Here is a 17577-nt window from a genome sequence, read left to right on the forward strand (position 1 = left end):
AGACCAAGAGACTTACACAATCACGTCCCATAGACCTCTATGCAGTATTCATGCAACCCGAGGATGCCCTGCCAGCCATTAGAAATACTGCAGATTTAAATGACGTAGAATTATAGATGCATGAAACCATGTCCATTTGATAACTATTCTCTGAAATAACCATATTTGATCGACGGGCTGGACCGCTCAGTTATCAGCTAAAGCTAGTGAGTTTAGTTAGCAGGCTGCTTTGTACATTATAGTTAGCACTCAGAAATATACTGATATATTTATATATATACTGATAAATATATTGAGGAGCCTGACAACGGGCAAAATGATGACACCCACAGTCTATTATGGACAAGATGTATTGAATAAGCTCTGAAGTTCTGAGGTTTGGTTTCTCAACTTGCAGACAGGAGATCGCCTGTGAAGGGAACCATCTTTCCTTGGCAGCCTTGTTGAGGACATTTGTTCTCATGTGTTACCTTAATGGACTTCCTAATATTGAAGAATTTATTTCAAAGTGTTGTCTATTTTCTGTTTGATGTAGTCAGAGAATCACGTGTTTGGTGGTTACGTTGGCTTGTTTGATACTGTTGTGCCTAAAAACCTCAGAGCCCTACATTTAACAGTTCTTATTTTGGATGGTAGTTGCATCACCTCCTTTTAGCTTTCACCTTCTGATGTCTGGCCTTCCTCCACTTCATCGTTTGACTGATTCCTTTTCGACAGCTCTGAGTAAAATCCTTCCTGCCTCATTCTGCCCTCTACTTCCTGAAGTATAGACACTGTTCGAATCGGTCATGAGGTACTAAGTTCTGTCGACGTAAAAGAACACAAAATAAAAGTTTTGTTTTGCAAAGCCTATAATTACTACGCATTTCTGAAATCTAGATCTAAGTTAAGACGCTCAAATTAAAGAAGAAACCATTTGAGTTTAAGCAATCGAATCTACAAAAAACCAGAAGTATCACTTAATCTCTCATGGCCATAAAATATGGAAGCTGGTGTATTCTGTTTGCCCAGCCCACACAAAAGCCAGGATGCCCCCTGACAGTACAGCAGGACTCATATATATGGTGCATGATGTAGTAGTATCAGCCTCGGGTCCCCAAAGGAGGACAGAAATGAATTGCTGGGTCTTAGGAGGATATCACCAACTGACACAGTTATAATGAAGTGGAAGTGATTGGGAATGAAAGAGGTTACCAACAAAGCTCCAAAACTGTAGCCGTAATATTACCTCATGAACAGAGTGCAGAGAGCTTCATGGATTTCACTTTCATGCTCCCGGTGATGGGAACGACCCCTCCCTGTTCATGGATCAGACAGTTTGGTGTGGAATGAACACCTGACAGACACCTCAGGAATTAATTAGAGCAGAGATTGTGATTCAGGCGGTCTGGTTCAATATCCGTTTCTGACCTCACAAATGGTCAGAATGGTCAAATTTCCCATAAGCACATGCCTGCACCTTGTCGAAAGCAAGGTTCCCAGGTGAGCTGATTAAGAATGAGACCTCACTCAGGTTCATGTGTGTGTTTTTGGCACTATAGTGTGGCAGCTGTCAGGTCTGCATAGGCTGTTAAGCTTTAGTAGAATCCTGGAAGGTGACTTGTAAAATGATCTTATTATAAATGTTATTTATGTAAACTGCATCCTGGTACAGTATGGCTTCGTTTTTCTGGTTTTCCTCACTGACTTTTGATTGCATTGGTCTGATTCGTCTTCTCGACATCGATTAATCGCCCTGTTGTTTTGTGAAAGGAAGCAGGATGCACACATCGGTGGGCGCTTTCAGTAAGCTCCTGTGAAATGCAGAGGCAGAGTCAGCCAACGCCACGATGGAGTCACAATACAAGTTTTTTATGTATTTTCCTGTCGCCCAAATATCGAGTTTATCAGACGCAGCAAACTACACAACGCTTCCTCAGCGAAAGAACGTCTACCTCGGGGAGACTCTCCAGTTTCTGCTGGTGTTGCGGTCTCGGGGCTTAACGGACAGGGACGATGGTGCTCTGTCTTGGAAGGACCTGGGGGGTTCTTTGTGCGCTCTGGCGAGCGTGTGCGCCGCGGAGAGCTGGCGGCTGACACCGGCTGTGTGACCGCATGACCAGCTGCAGTGAAGACAGCGAGGATGTAGAGTCCGAGGATGTAGAGTGTAGGACCGCAGAACAGAGCGGAAGAAGACTGGGGGACAAGCAGACCTTCACACAGTGTAACCAACTTGTCAGTCATAAATGCTCACCCAGTAGTGCAGCGATGCACAACGACACAGAACAAGCCAAGGTAAAATCAATAAGCCAGTACTGAAGAAGAGGAAGTCATAGATTTACACATATCTAATGTTTTTGCAGAACTGTCATCACTCATTATCGCATGTTACCTACAACGAGACAGGAACTATATAGTTTTTAAGTAACCTACATATATGTCCTAATTAGATAAAAAACCAGAGGGTGGTTTAGATTGTCTGTACTCGAGTAGAAGTGCAGATACTACTAGTAAAAAATACTCCAGTAAAAGTCACAGTACTGATTCAACTTATTTACTCGAATAAAAAAAAGTAAAGGCTCTAAATGTGCTCAAAGTAAGGAAGTAAAGGAGGACGCTTCTATTTTGTCCAAAGCTGACTGAACCCTGTGCTATATGAACATAATGATAGAATAATATCAGTAGAGGGGAACAAACTTTAGTCTATTTTTGCTTCTAATTATACTCAGCTTGAGTCTGAAGGAAAAGGAAAATCAAATCAAATCTACTTGCTGTTGCCTCCGTTGTAGAGGGGACTTTGCCTGTAAACAGGAAGTGTGCACAGTCAGAGGTTAAAGTGGGTTCAGCAGGTGGGGAACCTAAAACTGGTTGTCACGGCTCAGTGTGGGGAACTGAATCAAACTCACAATCATTTCTCCTGAGAGCTCCAGCAGCTGTTCTTAGTGTGCAGGCTGTGATCAGCTGACCTCTCTGTGGATGGACACACCTGGATTCAACCAGATGTTTCATCCTCCACAGTTTATACTGTCTTTATACTAGATGCTATAAAGCTGGCATCAAGGTGGAATTCATCAGTGGATCTAAGCTCATCAAATTCATGTGACTCTCTGCTACATGTGATGTAAGCTAACTGTGGCCATGAACCCACAGCCACAGTGCACCAGGCACACACTGTGCTTTACTTTAAATCCTCACAGTGCAGCAAACTAACCTGCAGAGGGTTTTCATGCAGCCTTGTATAACAGTTCGTCTGCCTTAGTTTGATTTGCAGCATGTTTCAAAATTTAAAAAACAGTCACATGTACAAACAAAGTATCTCGTTTAAAAAATCCCACTGACCTTTAAATGTGAGCTCTCTTCTTCCTGCCATGTCCCGTCTGTCTTATCTGTCTGTCTGAGTGAAGTTAGCTCTTTCTTTTCTCTCCCTGTCAAATAAGCAGCTGGACCTTTAGCTGCAACACACTGTTACACAAACTGCGCACAAACAATTTGTGTGTTTGCAGAAATGCTGCATTTGAAATGACCTTCAGTAACACATTACTCCCTTTATGTTCGCTCGTCTTCTGTGGGGCTAACTAGATGCTGAAGCCCTGCAGCTCATGAAGCCCAGTTTTAACCCCTGACTTTGACACACTTCAGCTCTTTCATGCATCATCCTCTGGTGACGATTACACAACAGGACTGCCATGCATGTGTTACTGTTGAGACTTGAATCAGTTTGATGTTTGGAGGCTCGCACTAACAAATAATAACTCCTCTTGAATGCAAAGTAATGAGCCTGTTTTTGAAAATGTGAGGAGTAAAAGTACAAGGTTACTTTTAGAAAAACAAACTACGTAAGTACACAAACACTCTCAGCGCTCTCCTGTCTAGTCCCTATTGTTACAACCCGTCTGCGGGCCAGGAGATGGCATGGATGAGGCACTTGCTCCCCACCAACACCCACGCAGCCACAGGAAACAATCACTGGTCATTACATGGTATTTATTTACAAAGTAATGAGGGAAAAACAACAGAACAGGAGTGTCAACACATCAGGGTGAGCCGAGGCCAAAATAGTAAATCAAACAAAGCTGAGGTCTGATAGATGCCAACATACATGAGCTCACAGAGGAAAGGAACCAAAATAAAGACAGAGTCTGACCTCCTGTCCAAAAACAGGAGAAATCGATGTGTTCAAAGTAACGGCAGCTCACCCAGCTGATCAGCTGTTAGGGGAAGCGTGTGAAGCGCTCCAGGCTTTATATATAAGGCAGGTGTTCAGGCTGGAACCAGTCATTCAGGAGCCGTACATCCATGCACCAGTCGCAGCAGCACCTGCACAGTTCAATTACCATAACATGCAGAAGAGTTGCTGCAGCAAACTGTTCAGGAAAAAACAAACACATCCAACAAATGATTGTAAAACTATTCTTTAAATTTTAATATATCTGCAAACAGGAAAATGAAACACATAAAATTAAAGCTAAACTAACATTAAGCGAGCACAGGTTTCATTTTTTATTAACCAAAGTTTTTTTTAAGAGTTTTGTTTTTTCCAGAGTTACCTGTGATGGCAGCTGTTAGATATAGTACTGTTGTGACTGTTTAACTCAGTCCATATTATTTTATTTATTTAAACAAAAAAATGTCTTATGTTGATCTCCTGCAGTCTGCTTGGGTGTTGGAAGACCAGCTTATCTTCTGTCTCACTGTCTCTTTGGACAAGCTGCCAGTCAGTACACGTAAAGCCAAGGTTGGACACACTTGTATGCATGTACACTTAGTGTGTGTGTGTGTGTGTGTGTGTGTGTGTGTGTGTGTGTGTGTGTGTGTGTAGATGTAGATAGATTGACAGCCTGCAAACCCTCGGCCTTCTCTCAGTGAGCTTCATGATGTCGTCACCTGACATGTTTCCCCTCACAGGTGGGCCTGTCAGGGCTCATCTGTGGCATTTCTTGCCTTCTTAGCGGGTTTGGGACCATCAGGTGTGTTGTGCAGCAGTCAGGTTGGTGCACAGCTGACAGCCATATTTGACACTGTTAGAATTCATATTATGGCAAGAACCAATCAGCTGAGAGAAACAACAGCCCATCATTACTGTAAGAAGTGAAGGTCAGTCAGGCTGTAAAACTGCGAAAACTTTGTCACAAAAACTATCAAGACCACGATGAAACTGTCTCACATGAGGACGCCCCAGGAAAGGAAGACCAGGAGTCCCCTCTGCTGCTGAGGATACATTCATCCGAGTCACCAGCCTCAGAAATCACAAGTTAACAGCAGCTCAGATTAGAGCCCAGATAGATGCCACACAGAGCTCCAGTAGCATCTCTGCATGTTCAGAGGAGACTGTGTGAATCAGGCCTTTATGGTCAAACAGCTGCTGAGAAACACATCTGTGCTTTGGTCTGATGGGTCCTGGCCTCCACAGTCACCTGACCTAAACCCAGTGGAGATGGTTTGGGATGAGATGGAGCTCAGAGTGAAGGCAAAGGACCAACAGGTGCTCAGCATCTCTGGGAACTCCTTCAAGACTGTTGAAACCATTTCAGGTGACGACCTCATGAAGCTCATGGAGAGAAGGCCAAGAGTGAGCAAAGCAGGAATCAAAGCAAAGGCTGTTTGGAAGAATCTGAAATATCAAACATGTTTTCAGTTATTTCACACTTTTTTGTGTTACGAAATCAGTTTCGCCCTGATTCTTTGATTCATCGAGGGATCCAGAAAACGGCACCGGAACTCAGTAGTCATTATTACAAAATCTTTATTCATCTTTATTCATCTTCATTTAAGCATGCACTTCTAGAAGGGAAGACGAGGCCGGTGTCCCTCTGAAACAATCTTCACCCCTTTGTTAGTTCCAGGCAGCTTTATAGGAGCGACCCCATCATAAAACCCCCACAGTGTGCTGCAAACTCTGTGTCTGTGTCTATGTGCACGAGCACGTGAGTGCCTGTGTGTGCATACCTGGTATGTGCGTGCACGTGAGTGAGTGTGCATGTGGATGTGTGAGTGTAACAGTTAAAACACTGTGGGTATGTCTCTTCCTAGGGGCCATAAATACCATCTCCCCTCCAGACCACAGTTATCCAGTTACAAATCTACTTCTAAGCTCACGACACAGTCAGGCCTTTATTATATTGAGGGCAGTGTCAGTGTCTCTACCATAATTCTACATTCTATCTTAACACATTTCTAAACTCTAAAACAAACTAAACATTCCTACATGTCTAAACTCTAAAATAAGCTAAACATTTCTACATTTGTTATTACAGAATTCCACATGTGTTCATTCATAGTTCTGATGCCTTCAGTAAAGAAATGGTGTAAAAAAAGGAAACATGTATTGTATAGTGTATAGTGTATATATTTGTTAGTGTTTGTTTGTACTGTGCTTATTATTCCTAAATGGTACAAAACTGTTCAAAAGTCTTGACCCATCCCTGATTTCTTTACACTACTCAAACAAATTACAGGAACACTTTTTAATCAAAGTAAAGCATTGAATAAATTCAACCCTTGGTATATTAATCTGGTCAGTTAAGTCGCAGAGGGGATTTTTAATCGGTTTCAGTTGCTTTGGTGTTAATTACATTAACTACAGGCCTACTAGAGGGCCAACAACGAGGCCACTCCATCCATCTATGCTTTCATTTTCTTCCACAAATCTGCGACCGGGTCACAGAGAAGCCCAGACCTCCTGCCTCGTAGCCACCTCCTCTAGCCTATCCCGTGGAACACTAAAGCGTTCGCAGACCTGTGGAAACATATAATCTCTCCAACATGTCCTGTGTCTGCCCCGAGGCCTCCATCTGGTAGGACATGCCTGCAACACCTCACGCAGGAGGCACCCAACTCCTGAACAACCTCGACTCCTTTCGATATCGAGGAATGATGGCCGAGCACTGTGTCTAGCAGCCCTTCGGATTAAGCTCATTTCCGCTGCTTGTGTCCCAGATCACGTTATTTTGGTCACTACCCACAGCTTGTGACCATGGGTGAGGGTAGGGACGTAGACTGACTGATAAATCGAGAGCTTTGTTTTTACACTCAGCTTTCTTGCCACCACGAGTACATCGCCTGCATCAGTGCAGCCGCAACACCAATCAATCTAACGATCTTCTGGTCCCCTCTCCTCTGACTTGTGAACAAGACCCTCAGATACTTAAACTCCACCACTTGGGGCAGGAACTCGTCGCTGACCCGGAGTGGGCTCTCCGCCCTTTGCCAGCTGAGCTACATGGCCTCAGACTTGGAGGTGCTGATAAAAACCAATTCATTTACCTCTTAACAGGTTCACCCTGAGTGGATGTGGCAAATGTGAAAGTAATGGAGAAGCCATGGGGAATGTTATGCTGCCTGTAATAATGCTCAGCATGACAGGTTTGTTTGTAGGTTAAGGAATGGGCAACCTCATCCATGGAGGGATGCACATACCTCTACAAGCTGGGCAACGGCAGCTTGATGGACATTAGGTGTCAGAGTGAAATCTTTGGAGCCGCTGTCAGATGATACGCTGGTGTAGCAGGTCCTGGGTTTCTTGTGTTGCACCAGAATGGTCACTGGTCTCATGTGACAAGAGTATGATGAAGGAACTGATACTATTGACCAGCCCCCACACATGCCTGACCTAAATCTAGGCATTGTTTCGGTCAATCTGAGACTGTGCACCTGAGACCATCCAGCTCAGTGATACCCTGGATCAGTTCTGCCTGATATTGTCAGGCTTGCAAACTACTGAGTAGCAATGTTTCTATAATCAACAGAAACTAAACTAAAAACAAAAACTAGATGACAAATTTTTTAAAACCAAACTAAAGTAAAAAGGGGAGTAAAAGCATACCTGAAGAGAAAAACACACAATGGAGTGCACCATCGACCGGCCTCCTCGGAGCCCGCATCATCTTTATAGAGAACAGCAGCAGCCAACAACCCTAGAAGATTTCTGGAAAGCCCTTCAAGAAGCCCGGAAAAATCTTTGTGAAGACAGAAATAACAAGAAAGCTTATCTTATCTACAAACTCTTGTTTTTGCCTTATTTCCACTGTGGTGGACTGCACTCACACGCAGGAAGTGCGTTGCTGAGTACGATGTTTTCAGTTGTTAGTTCAAGAATAACGTTGGAGTGAGAAACGTTGGTGTGTGAGAGCTCTGGTCTCGTCTGTGTTTACCTCCACATTGGTGACCCCTGACTCGAACATGTTACGAGCCGAGGATGACGACGCTCCAGCAGCTGCTGGCCCTCTGCCTCCTGCTGCAGCTGCGTCTGCTGTGGCGCATAAGCTGCCGGATCCCCGGGAGGCTGGAGGTTCAGTTCGCCCTTCGCAGCATCTCAGCAGTTGGCAGTTCGTCTTGTAACCAGAAGGTTGCCGGTTCGAGCCCCGGCTCGGACAGTCTCAGTCGTTGTGTCCTTGGGCAAGACACTTCACCTACTGCCTACTGCTGATGCCCAGAGGGGCCGATGGCGCGATATGGCAGCCTCGCTTCTGTCAGTCTGCCCCAGGGCAGCTGTGGCTACAACTGTAGCCTCCACCAGTGTGTGAGAGTGAATGAATAGTGTAATTGTAAAGTGCTTTGAGGCCCCGAAAAGCGCTGTATAAATGCAACCCATTATTATTTCCAATTTTCCTAACAAAGTGTAAGAAATTAACGGTGGCTTAAGACTTTTGCATAGTACCCTGTATGATGAACTCCAGAGGTGGAACCTGTAGTTGAATGCAATTCCCTGGTCCTGTTTTCTCTGTGCCTGCCTCTCTGTGATGACAGATTGTAGTCACTGTGTGGAAGCAGATGGAGGAAAATGCAGAATTAAGGGAGCTTGGCTACCTGACTCTGCTGCAGTTTAGGAGTCCAACCTGCACCTTCAGACAAGATCTTAGCACCTTCAAGACACAAGGCAAACACACCATCTCTCAACATACTGAATGATCTATGTGTGTCACAAGAGTTAAAAAGGATTGTAGTCTAGAACCTACAACTAATGAGGTTATAAGACTAGGAAACCAGTATCTGTCCCATTGGATTACATATAAATTATAATTCCATTGTCCAGTCTGACAGTAAACAAACACCATGGTTTCTTCTTTCCTAGTCAGCACTACTCTGGATGTTCTTCCACCTCCCAGAAAACAAGTGTAGACAGATGACTGTTTCTGGAAAACATCTGACTCTCCTCAAGGGTAGAACAGCAGCTCATGCACACACGGACACAAAACGTGGACTTTTATTACTTTTTTAATTGTATTTTCCCAAATCTGGATCTCTCCCAAACAACAGCTACCTGTCTCAGTATTAAGTGAAACAGCAGCCGCTTAAACTAAAGCAGCTACGTGTAATGTTGATCATTAACGATGTCAGACGCCACACAGTTAAGCGCCATGATTCATCACTAAATAATGAGATACGTGGTTTCAAATCCCTTTTGTTATTATTGTCAATATTATATTAACATTTTTGAGTGTTTCTTAGTTTTAAGCACGTGTCTAATTTTTCCCCGCATAGTTAGTCAAGTAAGAAATTTGTTGCCAGGATGTTGGTCGTTGCCTAACATAAACCCAAACAAGGTTTAAATACGGTTTAAATGCCCCAGTAGGGGGCAGCCCACCGGGGTTTGAATAGGGTTTAATCACTTGTGACTATTTGATGTGAGAGCTTAAGTAGCCTCTTGGATGTGAGGTGAAACGTCTTCAAGAAACTTAAAGAAGCCGGTTGCTTTCCGAGCTCCTTAGAATTATCCATCACGCAGTCCTGCCTCATTTTTGTGTGATCAAAGTAAACGTCTGTCACGCTACCTTCATCTGATTTTTACTGCATTTTAAACTTGTTCAAATTGAACGCAGGAAACTAAATGAATATACACAATATACAATACTATTCTGTTAAACATACCAAAAATGGGGAATTTGAATGGTCCAGAAAACTGCGTCAAGTTAGCAAAACACCAAAATGATGCATTTGTACCTGGAAGTACAATAAGCTCATAAACAGCTAATGGTTAGTGGGTAACTTTTTCCTCAGTGATGAACTGCAGCTCACAGGACAGAATGTGTGTCAAAGATGTGAAGATTCTTCCAAACTATAACTCGTCTTACCTTCCCATGATGCCTGATGGCTCAGTTCTCGTAGTCGAGGACGTCTGGTAAGTACATATGCACTCGGTGTGCAAATGCTTTGTAAGCAGGGAAGTAATTGGCAAGTTGTTTTCTGTGTTCTTTAGCCTCCTAATGAGCATAACGGTTTACACTTTCTAGCCACCAGTCAGCGGAGATCACCATGGCTTCATTCTGTCGGATAGACAACAAATCATCACATCTACCTTGTATGCTCAGTGCCCTGGAGGAGCAGACCTTCATTTTTCAGCTGCAGCTACAAGAGAAAGAAGAACAGCAATCCAGCAAGGTGAGAAGGCACAATGGAGAGTGTGTCCTTACTTTTTTAAAACCAGTGCGATTTTGTGAAAACAAGTTTAGTGCAAAGTTAAAGCTGCCAAATGATTACAATAAATAGTAAGTAAGTAAAGTTTATTTCTATATTACCTTTCACAGACACAAAGTGCTTTACAAGGTAAAAACACAACACAGTCATAAATACATCATAAAAAGCCCGTTCCAATTAAAAGCTAATAAACATGTCTTTAGCTGCTTTTTGAAGGTCTCCACTGAGTCCAGACACAGTAGAAATAAAGGAAGTGATTGTGCCTAATTTATATATCATTTACAGACGTGGACAAAATTCTTGGTACCCTTCAGTCAATGAACGAAAACCTCACAATGGTCACAGAAATAACTGTAATCTGACAAAAGCATAAGTAAATACAAATTCTATGAATGTTAACCACTGAAAGTCACACATTGCTTTTTAACCATGCTTGAACAGAATTATTTAAAAATAATAAATGCATGACACAGACCTGGACAAAAATGATGGTACCCACAACTTAATATTTTGTTGCACAACCTTTTGAGGCAATCACTGCAATCAAGCGATTCCTGTAAGTGTCAATGAGACTTCTGCACCTCTCAGTAGGTATTTTGGTCCACTTCTCCTGATCAAACTGCTCCAGTTGTTTCCAGTTTGAAGGGCGCCTTTTCCAGACGGCATGTTTCATTCAAAGATGCTCAATAGGATTGAGGTCAGGGCTCATAGAAGGCCACTTTAGAATAGTCCAGTGTTTTCCTCTTAGCCATTCTTGGGTGTTTCTGTGTGTTTTTGGCTCATTGTCCTGTTGCAAGACCCATGACCTGCGACTGAGACCAAGCTTTCTGACGCTGGCCAGCACTTTTCTCTCCAGAATCCTTTGACAATCTTGAGATTTCAATGTACCCTGCACAGATTCAAGACACCCTGTGCCAGATGCAGCAAAGCAGCCCCAGAACATAACCGAGCCTCCTCCATGTTTCTTTTCTAGATATGCTTCATTTTTCTGTCAGTGAACATAGAGCTGATGTGTCTTGGCAAAAAGTAAAATTCTTGTCTCATCTGTCCACAGGACATTCTCCCAGAAGCTTTGTGGCTTGTCAACATGTAGTTTGGCAAATTCCAGTCTGGCTTTTTTATGATTTGTTTTCAGCAATGGTGTCCTCCGTGGTCGTCTCCCATGTAGCCACTTTGGTTCAAACAGCGACGGATGGTGCGATCTGACACTGATGTTCACTGAGCATGAAGTTCACCTCGGATCTCTTTAGAAGTCTTTCTGGGCTCTTTTGTTACCATTTGGATTTTCCGTCTCTTTGATCTGTCATCAATTTTCCTCCTACGGCACATCCAGGGAGGTTGGCTACAGTCCATGGATCTTAAATTTCTGAATAATATGTGCAGCTGTAGTCACAGGAACATCTAGCTGCTTGGAGATGGTCTTCTAGCCTTTACCTTTAACATGCTTGTCTATGATTTTCTTTCTAATCTCCTGAGACAACTCTTTCCTTTGCTTCCTCTGGTCCATGTTGAGTGTGGTACACACCCTGTCACCAAACATGACATGGGTAGGTGGGATGGCAGAGTCATAATTCTCCCTCACAGACAGAATTATGACTTTGTTTTCTGCTTGGCCATCACCTAAGGATTTACGTCCCTGATAAACAGGAGTCTCACTATCTGTTTAACGTCTCCCATGAACTAACACTGGCCTCACTGCGTCAAGTGTGTGTGTGTAGAGCATAAGGCCCATTTGTAGTGCACATGCTTACAACTAAGTGACAGGAGTGCTCTTGCTATGCTAAAGGGAGAAAATGATATTACTATTACTAATGTGATATGATAAAAATGTATGATTAATACATCAGAAAAGAAATCTGCCACGTCGCAGTGCTGCATTCATTACTGGTCACCACAGTTTCTATTACAGAGGTTAGAACATGCCATAGGAATTAAAGGTACTGTGCCTTTTCTCTTTACTTTATACATGCTTCCCTTAGCCTGTATTATTCAAACTCTTGCAGTCTCAGGCGCCTGCTCTGTCTGCCAGTAGCTGGGGATTCTCTCTCTAGTATTCCTGCTGATTCCTTTCTGTGCGCGCTCATGTATTGAACCATATGCCTGTTCAGCCTCCGATATGATGCCTGACAGGAGCTTCCATGTGGTACTGAGGCAGGTTATTGGCCTGTAGTTGCATGGGGCCGGTTCTCATGCTTGCTGTATTTCTTTCTACTTCAATACCGATAACTTCCCTCCACGCTACCTTGATCTTGACTTCTAGTCTCCTTCTCCAGGGTACTGAAGGGTATAGATTAGTCTCTGTGATGTTTACAGTAGGAACTGTCTGTAGTGCTGCATTCACATCATCTAGCAGACCTTCAGAGAGTACTTCACGTAATCTTGGTAACTGAATACGGAGGGTCCAATTTAAAGCTTCACCATGACCTTTCAGGTCAGTTTCTCTCACACTCACGCTCCTTCTTCCATCGTACCTGGGCTTGGTACCAAGCTCGGGTGATGATGATATCTCCCCAACTTGTCTTCCTGGCTCCCCTTGCCGTAGCCTGTGTGTTGTACCTCGTCAGTCTCTAGCTGTGAGAGCAGTTCCTTCCTCCAAATGTTAGAACACTGAGTTAGTAGTTGTTTTGCTGACAATCTGGATGCTGGAGATATCAGAGGTCCCACATCCTGTTCATGTAACCTCTTCTCCTGGGGTTACTTGCATATTAGCACTCCAACAGTGCCCTGTTCTCATCTCTTGCAGATTGGAGCCTTCTTGTTTCAGTACACTTTTCATCAGTATCCTGGCTCCTCAACACCTGACAGGGACCTTGTTAACCCTGGCGATGGTATGGTTTCACTTTTCTCTTGCCATATCCGAGGTAGGCTTGGTTAGCATGGACCTAGGATAGCTAGCATAGGACCTTATCCCACCTGTAAAAAGTGAAAATGTAATGAGGATGCATGGAAATCACATGGAAAGACCATACCTCATAATGCCTCTCATCACCTTGTCACTTCTCTGCCCTCTATGGGGCTTTCAGCCTCCTGGAGAGTCCAATGTGAGAGGTAGAGGGGTCGAAGAGGAGGTTTTAATTATTAAATAATGTTGTTGTCTTTTCATAGGGTTTGGAAGTCCCATTGTTGGCTGTCCTACAGTGGCACAGTCCAGTACATCCTGCCATGAGGTAACTATTTGTCTTCTTGTTGAGGTATTTCTGTAGCAGTAGCAGTACATAACAATCCTGGAGCAGTACTGTCTGCATGTACTGTCTATATGAAACGACTGCCGTGTATTTTAAAGTAATTACAGCCGCTGCTTGCATCCAGTAAAGGATGGCAAACAGGCTTCAAGTTCCCTTTGAGTTTTTATTTATCTCTTTGCTTAGTGTGGTCTACAAATAAAGATCATACGAGTTTATCTAACAGAAATAACATTAAATTCCCAGTTGATCACTATTTCACATGAGTCACTAGAGGGCACCAAAGGATCATCAAAATGCTGCAGGCTTCTAAATACAAATAACCTTTAACATATATATAGAGATAGATCTATAATCCTATATTTTTGGATCTACAGCGCTCTATTATGTTATTTGACTGAACACAAACATATAACAGGATTTAGAGAAAATTAGTATAAAAATAAATTGATTAATTTCACCAACTGTGGCAAAATAAAAACTGTTTTTTTTTAACAATTTAAGAGATGATATTTATATGACTTACAGAATTTGTAGTTTAACATCTATTTTAAATAACAACTGAGTGCGTGTTTGCACCCTTAGCGCAGACTGTAGCAACTATGGATCATCTATGCGGCTGCACTACATTAGACCTTTGACCTCTATGCATTGCTGTAGAAGGACAGCAATTGCTCAACAAACGCTAGCAGGAGTAACACTGCGATTAGCACTGCAAGAGGATCCTGAGTTCAGTTCCAGCGCCTGGGGCCTTTCTGTGTGGAGTTTGCGTGGTTCTCTTCCTCCCACAGTCCAACGATCAAAGTTTAGTGGGATTAAGTTAACTCTAATTCTAAATTGCCCATAAGTACGACTGTGAGTGGAATGGTTGTCTGTCTCTATGTGTTAGCCTTGCAACAGACTGGTCGACCTGTCCGGGGTGCACCCTGTCTCTCGCCCTGTGGTAGCCCAGCTAGGCTCCTGCCCCCCGTGACCCTGACAGGGATAAGCACATTGTATCATTTTGTATGCCTTTATGTGTGAAATACAAAATGTATTAAAGAAGAAACCAAAACAATCTCCATATAAGAACATTAAATGACTTTTTTCTGTTCAGATTGTATAGAATTGAATTGTAGTCTTGTTGTGCTATTTGTTTCTCCTATAAGAAGAATTCCTGCTATATGTTCTAATAATAGAAATATATATTATCATGCTCTCTCCAGATGCATCTCTACTTGTTACTCGATACCCAGTGTTCACTTAAATCGTCCAGAGTTGGTGATGATGGCGTCTGCCCAAGGACCGTCAGGCCTCAACAACACTTCTGGGTGAATACACACTGCTCAACAATTTGCAAGATTTCCTTGCTGCTCGTCTGATCTGGAATTCAGAGGGTGAGTATCAATCCTACAGACAGTTCCTAGTGTGTGGGAAATATTATTTGCTCCTCTCCTGAATCTGGAAGTTTGCTCACTTACAAAGATCGAGTCTTTCATTTTAATGGAGAGACAGAATATCAACCAAAAATCCAGAATAAAAACACATTACATGAAAGTTTCCCCTTTTCTTTAGCCAATCCAACCCCCATTTTCAAAGTTGGAGCAATGCATGTAAATGGTAGCAAAACTGTAAATGTGTAATGTTGCCACTGTGTATTTGTGTCTGGCTAAATAAGCCATATGCAGAACACGGCTAGGTTCTATCTATGAATGTGCTGCAGAGGGCACCCCTCCCTCCACCTGAGCATTGTGCTCTATTGCTGCTGAAGCAGAATGGCTGCACCTTGCTAGAACCAAAGCAAATCCTGTTTTTTCTTGATTTCCCAAGTTCTGGAACGCGCACAGCTCACGGGACATCAACATTCCAGTTCAACATCCACTTTGAGACAAATTAACCATCGCCTAGGTGTACTGCAGGTACCAAGCTCTTAGTGTAAGAGCTTGGTGATCAATCCAGACTAGTTGTACAAGTGGACTGCAGGAACACAAGGATTTGAAATACCAATATTTCTGTGGCATGATTCCTGTTTTTAATGGTCAGAATCACTGAACTGCTGCTCTTCTATTCAAATGCTTCATACATAGGCTACGTTCACATCAAATCTGACTTTTTTGACCCTATGTGACTCATATCCCATCATGGTATGACAGTGTGAACGGCACAAATCTGATATTTTCAAATCCGACCTGGGTCACTTTCGTATGTGGTCCTGAATCCGATACATATCTGATGTTTTAGAAGTGACTGCTGTTTGAACGGTCATGTCATATTAAATCCATCTTTTACGTCCCTGACATGAGACAGACGCCAACTATCAGCGTCGGAGAGACAAACGAGAGAGCATGGCGGCGAAACTGGAGACGGAGTCAATGGACAGAAACTGAGGTTTTGGACTTGATTAGCATATGGAGAGAAATGATAGACTGCTGCAACAACCTACTAGCTCTGTAGCCGCCATTTTTACTTCCATAAACAGAGCACGTTGTGTGTGATGTCTTTTTTTGCGCATCCGGGCCGCATTGGGGTTCACACAGGAGCGCGTTTGCTGTCACATTTTATTTGTAGTGTGAAAAGCAGACAAAAAAATCGGATTTGTTAAAAAAAAATCAGATTTAAGCATTAAGACCTGCAGTGTGAACGTAGCCTTGAATTCTTGATTGGATAAATTTCTCTGCTCCAATCCTATATCGGATACCTAATCCAGTCTAAATTCTCATTCTTCCCCTGCTTATGTTTGTTACCTGCTCCTCACTGTCCGTGCATCCATCTAGGAGGAAGTCAGGATCCAGTGTGGGAGCGGTTGTGTGCCAGTCTCCACTCAACAACCTGGGCCAGTGTAAGAAAGGCTCCATACTGTCTTCACTGTGGCCTTCCAGATTCTCAAACTGGGATTTTTGAGGTACCAAAGGAATAAGTTGTTAAATGTATTGACATTGTCGTAATATAACAGTACACAAACCCAGCCCAGTGATAATGTTTATGCTCAGTTTGATGTTTGATCCTTGAGACTTTAAACCAGGAATTACTACACCGCTCATACTGCTGTATTGTTTTTATTTGCACAGTTTTGATTGACAAAAATGTATAATGGCTTTCCATCTTCCAACGTCTATACGCGGCAGCGTTGGACTGGAAGGCTTCCAGTTTGGTGGCCTCAAAATTTCTGATTTTGGAAGATGATGGTGTTCTGTTGGCTTGTGGTCATGAGCTTTGGTTTGTGACCAAGATCACAGATACAAGCAACAGAAATGAGCTTTCTCCAAAGGGTGGCTGCCCTTTCCCTTAGAGATGGTGAGAAGTTCAGTCATTCAAGAGGTGCTCAGAGTCGAGCTGTTGCTTCTCCAAATGGAAATGAGCCAGAGCCATAGGTTGCCTCTTTGGCTCCTCTCAGGTCAGGTGTTCCAAGGTGTCCACCTGGAGGAAACCCTGGGGCTGACCCAAGACAAACTGGTAAGACTATATCTCTCCGCTGCCATGGAAACGACTTGGCGTTCCCCTGAATAAGCTGTGGGAGGAGACTGGAGACTTCTCTGCTTAGGTTGTTTCCAGATAAGAAGAAGAAGATGGATGGAAATTCTTTTGAGTTATGTCAGATTTAAGCCAAATATATTTGTATAAAAGATTCACATAATAGATGATTTTAGAGACGTTGTAGTAGTTGTGCAAGACTGGAGACGCATTTGAGACAATCTTTCATATTGCAGTCCACAATGATGTCTGTGATATCTTTGTTCATGGTCCAGGTCAGGCGCTATGGTGGAGCTCCAGACAACAACCTCTCCTGCAGGAACTGTTAATCGAGCCCTCACCTGTCCCCCGATCCCAGCTTTGTTTCACTGGTAAAAATAGCCAAGAGAGAGTGTAAGGTGCTAGTGCTGGAATGAATCAAAGATGTACACAAAAGGTAGGAACTCTGGTGCATGTACTGTTTACTTACCTTGTTTTATTTAGATGAGACATTAACCCCCTTCTGTAGTTTAAATACTGCATTGCACAATCAAAACGGACTGGCTCTTAATCA

The 17577-nt window shown here is 43.1% G+C and overlaps 1 protein-coding gene across 1 annotated transcript; it reads left to right on the forward strand.

Annotated features, from left to right (window-relative positions):
- The first annotated feature begins 1825 nt into the window (after positions 1-1825).
- LOC109194445 (uncharacterized protein C7orf43 homolog) lies at positions 1826-17353 on the forward strand. The gene is made up of 10 exons (XM_025905009.1): positions 1826-2274; positions 4631-4714; positions 8725-8854; positions 9976-10096; positions 10209-10356; positions 13498-13559; positions 14780-14884; positions 16328-16392; positions 16948-17006; positions 17300-17353. Exons 1-10 carry the CDS (start codon positions 2095-2097, stop codon positions 17351-17353), a joined length of 1008 nt encoding a protein of 335 aa, XP_025760794.1. The 5' UTR covers positions 1826-2094.
- The last annotated feature ends 224 nt before the right edge of the window (positions 17354-17577 follow it).

Source organism: Oreochromis niloticus, unplaced genomic scaffold (genome assembly GCF_001858045.2).
Source record: "Oreochromis niloticus isolate F11D_XX unplaced genomic scaffold, O_niloticus_UMD_NMBU tig00008029_pilon, whole genome shotgun sequence".
Lineage (NCBI taxonomy): Eukaryota > Metazoa > Chordata > Actinopteri > Cichliformes > Cichlidae > Oreochromis > Oreochromis niloticus.